Source organism: Anopheles cruzii, chromosome X (genome assembly GCF_943734635.1).
Source record: "Anopheles cruzii chromosome X, idAnoCruzAS_RS32_06, whole genome shotgun sequence".
Lineage (NCBI taxonomy): Eukaryota > Metazoa > Arthropoda > Insecta > Diptera > Culicidae > Anopheles > Anopheles cruzii.
In genome coordinates this window covers 9,192,930-9,201,543 of record NC_069143.1, presented here as the reverse complement: position 1 = coordinate 9,201,543, position 8,614 = coordinate 9,192,930, and the positions used below count along the sequence as shown (strand labels likewise).

The window sequence follows — 8,614 nt, the reverse complement described above, 5'->3', positions numbered from 1 at the left end:
ATAAATAAATAGCCTTCCAATCGGGCATACCCGAGTGCTGTGCGAGTCGGTTTCGAAGACCTTGAATGAGGCAGCAGAACTTCCGGGCCAACTTCACCAAGACCAAGCGCACCGATTCAACCCAAAGACCACTGGTCTGTCGAGGACTATTTGGATTGCGATTGTCAAGGACCATGCGATTTCTAAGAATTAGAGATGCGGCGAATGCGATCAGGGAACCCGGTCAGCAAAAATAATTACATAGTTATAACTTTTAGTATCTTTTAGCCGTTGGACCCTCCATGATTACGAATGTTCAATTAATTGTTCATTTTGACAGCTGTCACTCAAATACGGTTGGTTAAAAAAGGTGGCCAAAGGTGGCCAATTTTCTATTGCTTCAATTTACAGAATTGATCGTTAAAATAGCACCATTTGTTTTGCACTTTTTGTCTACATAGATATCTTCCGTTAGTTTTTCATACATGGATGCGCAGAATGCATCGAACATCTGTGAGTCTCATTACGGAAGTGTCCGGACGTTCACCTTCGCATCCAAAAATTGGATTGAGATCGAAGAGTTGACCCCATTGACATGGCCGTCAATCGTTTGCCGGCCATGATGTCATAGGTCGAGTGCCCGATTAAGCCAAAATTAATTCATCTAATGGATCCGATGTCGACGAAGCGAACTGTTTACACGGAGAAACTTGCAGCTGACGGATACGGATAAAGCTGGGCAAGTAAAATAAATAAATGACACAGAATGGCAGCAGACACTCTCAGACATGGCGAGAGCGCAAGAAAGAGAGAGAGAAGGACGCGACAGTGCGCAAACGAGTGGCGAAAATAAGCAATCGCCTATCGCCAGGTTGGCAGAAGGCGAAGGCTCCTGGTCGTCCAAACGAACTACTAGCCCAGGTTCTAGAGGTTCTGCTCTGCTGCTTGTTGAACCCGGTCGCCCTGTTGGTCGGTGTATGGCTTCCGCGGCACTCCAGTGCAAAGCTTCCTGCCGAGCCCGACTCGGTCCGTGCTAGGACGCATTCTCCACAAGTACCAAGTACTGGGCGCTCCCAACTCCCAGACGCAGTTTAATCTGATTACGTAATGGGTGCGCTCCAGACCCGTCACTGGGGAGCTCCCGAACGAGCCAGCCAGCCAGCCAGGAGCTGTTGTTTTCCGGTTTACACTCGCCCCAACCCCGACCCCACCCCGGGCCGGTTTTATCGGCTTATTCAACCGACCGACCGACCGAGGATTCGAGGTGTTCTTCGTGGCGGAGGTGGGGGGGGCGCGGTTTGACATTTGAAAGGTTTCTAAAGCGCCCTGGATGCGCATTTCAAGTTCTTCTTCCACCAAAGGTTCCGATCTTCCGTCGGTGATCGGATGGGTCCCACGGAGCGGCCGCTAGTCGCTACCCGTCAGTAGCTGTTGGTGGGTGGTGTCGTCCGGCTCGCCGACGACGACTGGCTGTGTGTGACATACCCGGACACGGACAACTGTAGGCTTCTAGGGAGCCGAGATTCTTGGACAGCGACTCGGATCGACCTGCTGCTGGACCTCTTCCCAACACATCAACAACAGCAATCATCGTCCCATCCGGGACTGGTCTTGGACAATCGGTAAGCGGCACTACGGTGCGCCGGTGGATCCTGGGACTCCGAGAGAGAGAGAGAGCGAGGTCGAGAAGCGGTCGACCTACGCCGCCGCCTTCGCCCGGTGCTTCTTGTTGTGCATAATTAATGATGAAGCAAGTGTGACTGGGCCGCCCAGAAAAAAAGGAAACCGCGAAACACACACACACACACAGAACCACAACAGCCAACAAAAACACATGCTGCTCGTTATCGCCCATCGTCCCACTGATGGAGGGCCCCCCGCATCGGAGATCATGCGGGGGAGGGAGGCCGGTAGCAATTATCCCGTGCCGCGCGCGCTTCCATCTGTCGTCTGATGGGGGGAATCAACCCCCCAAGATGCCCCTTGCAGTGATTCGCGCTAATGAAGGGAGCAGAACCCGTGGCACGCGCCGAGCTCGCCCTAATGCGATGCGGGAGGCGAAATGCGGGCAGACCGAACAGACAGACCTGGTGTCATTATCACCGGCAGCAGCAGGTCTTCTCCTGGCAGCCAGAATGTCGTTTGAAAGGTCGAGCGAGCGACTCGCGGAGAAAGAAGGCACCAACAAATGGACCCACGCTGTGGCCAAAAAGTAACCGCGGATTCGCTTATCACTCGAAGGCTCTTTCATTATTCTTCGAACCGGCAAAAGAATTCTGCGCTCAGTGCGCTCTCTCACTCACCTATCATCTCGTCTACGTTTGCTCCAATTTTGCGAACGGTCCAAAAAGTTCTACGTACGTAGATAGAGGTGCGATTGGAATTGATTCGAATGGTCCAACCTGATCCTTTCGATCCAACTAGATCCAACAAGGTCGGCAAGCTCTCGGACTGTGTCCTTCGACGATTTTGGGAGCACCAATTCTTGCATTTTATTGACGTGTAGCTCGCCAGTGTTCAGGTAGGATGGTCGTCCTGGCAGTGCCTCGTTTTCAACGCAACGTTGCCGACCGTGTTCTTTGAACATTTTGTACCACTTGTACAGGGTGGTCCATTAAAGATATTTTTTTATTTGGTTATAAAACAAAAACCGGTTTAATGTTTTCCGATGGTTGGCCATTTATTCGAAAGGTTCATTCATTTCATTTTATTGTTCTACTATCGAAAAATATTAAGCCGTTTTGGTTTGATAACCAAATACAAAAAAATATATCTTTCGTGGACCACCCTGTATAAACTCTTGTTTGCCAATAGAGCTTGGCCACCGAAGACCTTCTCGAACAACTTTGAACGTTTTTAAAGTAGAACTTTTCTTTCACACACGAAATTCAATGGAACTACGTTGTTGACATTAAGACACTTGTCCCGATCGAAATCCCGAACAAGTGTAGAATCAAAATTCCAAAAATTTCAAATACCAAAAAAGGAAGTGCGAAAAGCAACCCAAAAAGAATAGCAACGAGACAGAGTGAGAGAGAGAGAGAAAAGAGAGAGAGAGAGAAGGTAAAAGGCGCGAGATAAACATACAAACAGAGAAACCAACGTCACAAACGGAAAGGAAAAGCAGCAAGGATGCAATGGGTGGCGCGACAGAGGACATGACTATGGGGTGGATGGTCAGGTGAGGTAGGGAAGGGGGGGAGAGGGAGATGAATGCGGGCAAACGACTGTAGCAAGCTGGAGCCGGAGCCGGAGCCGTCAATTGAATTTGTGTCCGGGCGTCCGTCCACCCATCAAACACAACGACCACTACCCCACTAGTGTGCCTGCCGCCTGTCTGGTTGCAAAATACCCACCAAAGCCGCCCACCCCCCCACCCTTCCACCTCCACCTTCAACCCGTTCGTCCAAACCGTCCGCTTCGATCAGATCAGGCCGGGCCGGGTCGGGCCGAGGCAGCAATTGACGGGCGCTTCCGGTGATTCCGGGGGCCGGCCGGAATCAGGCAGGCATCCCGCTCAGCCTTATGAGCCCCAGTTGAGTCCGGGAGGGGGTGATTGCGGGTGGCCGTGTGCTCCGGTGGGGTGGAGATCGAAAGGATAAAAATAAAACCTCGGGGCACCGCGCCCCGGGATGGCACGCAAATATCCCGTGACGATCTACGGGACCGTGGGGGGGGGGGGGGGGGGGGGGGACCACGAGTTCCCCCCTTGCCCCTCCCCCTCCCCGCCACCACGATTCTTCTCTTTTTTTTTGGGTAATAATCGCTCCGGGAGCGACACGCGGAACATCGGACAGTTCGGACATCGACCATAGCGCGCCATGCGTCCGCTCTGGGTGTGTGTGTGTGTGGCTGTGTGTGTGCGTGTAATGTTGTTTGTGTTTGAGCAAATGGCTGCTCACTCACTCACACCATACTCCTTACCACCGATCCGGGGGCTTTCCCGTTTCTTTTTTCTGTTCTCGCTAGCCGACGTTCGTTCTTCTACTTGGGCCTGGACCTCTCTTCAGCAGCAGCAGCAGCACCACCAAACCACTTCCCTCACCTGAAAGCCCACCTCCCCGACTCCCCTTCAAGCTCCCCGCTCCAAGAGCCACCATAATCAGATTCACTTTCAACTCTCAACGCTGACCATGCCGGCGGCTACGAGCCGCAAGGCGGGCGGCGGCGGCGGCAGGAACAAGGTGGCGACGGCGGCAGGAAGTGAGCAAGGGGCAGCAGTGACCCGCAGCAGTCGCCAGCAGCAGCAGCAGCAGCAGCAGGCGCTGGACGCCGACGACGAGACGAACGCCGGCTTCGGCAAGTACCTACGCTCGCAAGAAGGTAGGTGTGCCGGGGGGGTTCAAGAGGATGGTGCCGGGGCGAGGGGTGGTCGACAGAACATTTGTCGGTCGGTCGGTCAGACGGGGATTTGATTGGATGGATGGCAGCCCACAGCAGCCCAGCCCAGGCTCAGCTCATGCTGCTCCTGCGGGCAGCGTTGGTGGTAGAGGAGGGGCTAGGGCGGGTCAGGGATTCTGGCAGACAAGTTGCGCATTTTCCGGGGATTTCCCAGTCGTGCAGGAGGGAGTGGTGGGGGGGGGATTGAAATGAGGCAAATGAATCCACTTCCGTTCTGGGCGGGAAACGCTGCGCCCTCCGCTGAAGCCAAGAGTGTCCGCCGGGGGGGATGGCGGAGACAGGGAGGGGTCGGGGGAAGAAAGGTGGAAATGAGTTTACAATGAGTGACAGGCGCGCTCGTGGCACGGCGGACGTTGACGGGGCGGGTGCGATAATCTCATACGAAACAGCCCGCAAGGACCTTTCTCTCTCACTGTCTCCCTCTCTCTCTCTCTCTCTTTCTCTGTCTCTCTCTCTGCAAGGTATCGAAATGATGAAGCTGTTCGTGATCGCCAACACGCTGGTGGTGTTCATGACGATGGCCTGGCCGCAGATGCAGCAGTCCTACCAAATGCTGCGCTCCATCTTTTACGGCGAAGCCGACGAAGACACCACCTACCCGTAGGCCTCTCTCTGTGTGTGTGTGTGTGTCGTGTGTGGTGTGTGTTTGTGTGGTTGGGTGTGTGGGACAGCCCACAACGCAGCTTGCCAAGGGCTTGCAATAGAGGGACCAACCACGAGAAACAATTTTAATTCCCAAAGGACACTACTTTGCCGTACCGTAATTTGTGAGCCTGTGTCTGTGTGTGTACCTGCCACCACCCTGCATCATGCTGCTACTAGCGCTGCGCAGCTTCTTCTTCGTGACCATACTGCTCGGCTACAGTACCGGCATCTGGCGGCTCATAAACGACTACTTCCGGCGCGAGTTCGAGACCTTCCTGCAGGAGGAGGCCAAAGCGAACAAGTACCTCCTGCAGGACCCCCACCCATCGGAGCTCGCCAGGGGGGCGGCGACGGCAGGGGTACCAGCACCACCGGCCAGCACCACACCGCTGCCGCCGGTAGCGGGCATCGCGCCTGTGACGTCATCAGGACTGGAAGTGGGACACACGACTGGAGCGGACGAACAGGAGTGGCTTCGCTACTGGAGGCGTCGGGCGGCCAGCGAGGGGGACACCACGGAGCCGCCATCGAGTGACAGCGGAAGTGAGCCACAGTTCTGTTCGGCACAGGCGGCACCACGCCAAGGTCTTCCGCCGGAGTCAGAGGGGAGGATGGCGGTACCGGAGGTAGGCTGTTGACGGACGAAGACGAAATAAAACTGCGAACCCCGAACGCCCTACATGGCAAAACCCTAGACATGTCGTACTCTGTGTTTCTCTGGGCGGAGCGGGAGGGTACTGGGGTAGGTGTGTGTAGAGGGGAGTGGACCTCACTTGAACACTCTTTCCCGGTCCAAGTTTACACACAGACCCCAAGATATCATCGTTTGTAGGAGCTCCCATCAGGTATTCCATGGATATACCATTCCATGGATTGGCTGGCGCCAGTAGACCTCCACAACACTCCACGAATGAGAGGAAATCCCGCCCGACAAGCAGTGCATTGTTGGTGCCACCAGCCGCCAACTACATTCTCAGGAATCTTAGACAGTTGGGGACAGTTCATTCATTCTAGTTACTCCCGCTTTCCAAGACTCCGTCGCTGACCTCTAGCATGCTTACAGCCCCCTTTGCGATTCGCGATTCGTTCCAGTCTAGATGACAAGTCTGTCATCCAGATGTCATCCATCCATGTCATGGCAGAGGCATGGCCCCCCATTTTTGGTCGTTCTCTGCTGGTCATTTTGAACATAAGTTGGCTACTGTGTTCCTCAAGTCAACTTTGGTTAGTAATCCAGCTGCAACTGTCTAACGAAAGCTAGTGTTCCAGACCCCGAGATGGAGATTCTTTGTCGAAATCCCAACAAAAACGAAACCAACAGAACTTGGCGATCTATGGACTCTGGCATACATAGCTTCATGGAGAACGGAGAAGAAGTTTTTGGTGCCTACGCCTCTACCGGGATTCGAACCGATGCATGTTTTGCGCACACCGAAGAAATCGAGATCATCAGCGTAGCGTAGGATGATCTACGCACGAACCACCGTTGCAGCACCATAAAACACCCTCAAGAGCGAGAAAGAGAAAGTGAGAGAGATAGAGAGAGAGAGAAAGACCAAACTGCGAAGGCTTCTCCACTTATTTACGATCGTTAAGGCGCCGTTCACCATTGGAAGCGGCCAACAGACGCTTCGCGTGCGCCGCGCGAAGAGCGAGAACTGCCCTACAAGTAATAAACACATTAAAATTGCACATCCACATACACACAAACACACAAAAAAAAACACACACACACGCGAACGAGTGACTCATTGGGCCGCTCTTTGGACCGAAATCATCCAACCGCCAGTGCCGTCATCACCCATTCGATGGTGTATGTGGCCAACCCAAAGGTATGTGGCCGGTGGGGTTGGAATGGGAAACGATGGAAACAAACGCCCCCACGTTACTCCTTCCTCCTTCCCTTACCCGACTACCCATCACACGAGAATTGGTCCGCGGAACGCGCACATTACCACGCAGCTGAAAAACGGAAACCGGAAACCGTGCTCGAAGAAGCTCGCGAGAGTATAGCCTCGAGTGCTTCTCGAATATTTTTTTGTTCTTGCGCGCCCGAAGTGCGCCAGAGACCGGGGTGGGGTGGGCAGAGCAGAAAAGTGGCGGCTAAACTCTCTCCACGCTAACTCATTTATGGTAATCACTCGGCGGCGACTATCGGCTGTGTGTCTTTTGCTGTCGTCATCCAAATCGCTCCCAAATACGCGCTTCTTGGTGGTGACTTGGCGCCACTGTGGGAGAATCGCCATCGCCAGATCGCCAGGTTGGTCACAAAATGCACGGAAAGCTTGATGTCTTGATGTCTTGACTCGTCTTAAGACAACGTGAAGGGAAACAGTTGTAGCGGCATCTCGGACAACCAACTCGATCCAGCAACCCGCTCGTCTAAACGGTGTAGCGACCCGACTCAACCATGTGCTTGGGCATGAGGTTGAGTCAACCCTGCTCAGACGCGGCTGTCTGAGCAGGTGCGCGAGTGTGTGGGTGCCGGCACGCGGCCGGCACTGACAGCATGGACACTAGATAAAAGAGCGTGCACGCGGCCGCTCAGTCTCTTTCGACTCTTTCTACTCTTGCTACGCAGTCTCGACTCATCTTTCGATCATCCGACATCGATCCTCCCTGTTCGGGCGCACGCGCGCTTCATCCGAACAGGGAAGCGCTATGCCCGACGTGGGCACTTATTAACTGTGATACGACATAATAAATTTAAGGTGTCTTCCATTAAAAGACTTACCTTAAACAGTGAACAGACAAGACAGGAACAACGCAAATAGAAGAACGCCCCCAGCCGGCACGGGTTCTGTGAACGTTCCGGAAAGTTGGTAGCAATCATCGTGACGTCATCATGATCGACAACTCTATCGACGACTCTATCGTGTTGAGATCTGGTGCAAAGGATTTCAGCTTAAAACCAAAAAACCGCTTGAGGAGGTCGAAAATGGACTTGGACTTGGAAGTTGGACGTGGAAAACCTCAGCCAGAAAGTTCGACTGCAAGTTTTGGCGCCCCAAAGTTTGACCGATAGGATGTCCACGATGAGCTCCGATTTCGGCGAACACCTCGCCGAAAGGTGCAAAAGGAAGCGTTCGAGTCCACGGTGGAGAAAGTGAGTCTCTCTCAGATAATGCTGCCCACCGGCCACCAACCGGACGACATTTGCTCCCACTGTGCGCGACACATCCACCCCGCCCTCCCCCGAGGGGGTTTCGGTTTCGAACGGTATAGAGTCAACGTCTCCCGCGGCAGTCGCGGCATTAGCATTTCCGCGCACCGGGCGAGGCGAGGCGAGTAGAGAGAGAGAGTAGAGTAGAAAGTGTCTACGGAGGGGCCTCGGGGGCATATCGCGAAGCACACCGTAACACCCCCGCCCCGCTACCCTCCCTTACCTGGGCCACCAAAAGAGAGAACGCGTAAAATCACGACCGTCACACGTCGGTCGGTCGGTCGGTCAAGTGTGTGTGTGAATGTTGTGAAAGTGCGCAAAGCTCACGGCCAGAAAAAGAAGTCAAAAACGCACGCACCTTCACACACACACACACACGGGGTTAGCACGCACGTGGACGTAGACATTTCCATTCTCACCTCACCG

At 54.0% G+C, this 8,614-nt stretch overlaps 2 protein-coding genes across 2 annotated transcripts; both read left to right on the top strand.

Annotated features, from left to right (window-relative positions):
• Nucleotides 1–1,356: 1,356 nt before the first annotated feature.
• On the top strand, nt 1,357–4,988 carry LOC128273463 (uncharacterized). The gene is made up of 3 exons (XM_053011434.1): nt 1,357–1,601; nt 3,949–4,302; nt 4,842–4,988. Exons 2-3 carry the CDS (start codon nt 4,113–4,115, stop codon nt 4,982–4,984), a joined length of 333 nt encoding a protein of 110 aa, XP_052867394.1. The 5' UTR covers nt 1,357–1,601; nt 3,949–4,112; the 3' UTR covers nt 4,985–4,988.
• A 201-nt stretch (nt 4,989–5,189) lies between these two features.
• LOC128273453 (uncharacterized) lies at nt 5,190–5,713 on the top strand. Its single transcript, XM_053011423.1, has one exon. The coding sequence runs from the start codon at nt 5,190–5,192 to the stop codon at nt 5,661–5,663; it is 474 nt and encodes a 157-aa protein (XP_052867383.1). The 3' UTR covers nt 5,664–5,713.
• The last annotated feature ends 2,901 nt before the right edge of the window (nt 5,714–8,614 follow it).

Excerpts from the sequence above, each read along its gene's own strand:
- LOC128273463 (XM_053011434.1), top strand. The coding sequence starts at position 4,113 with ATGCCGGCGGCTACGAGCCGCAAGGCGGGCGGCGGCGGCGGCAGGAAC. Across the intron at positions 4,303-4,841 it reads GTACCTACGCTCGCAAGAAG|GTATCGAAATGATGAAGCTG; the intron begins GTAGGTGTGCCG and ends TCTCTCTGCAAG.
- LOC128273453 (XM_053011423.1), top strand. The coding sequence starts at position 5,190 with ATGCTGCTACTAGCGCTGCGCAGCTTCTTCTTCGTGACCATACTGCTC.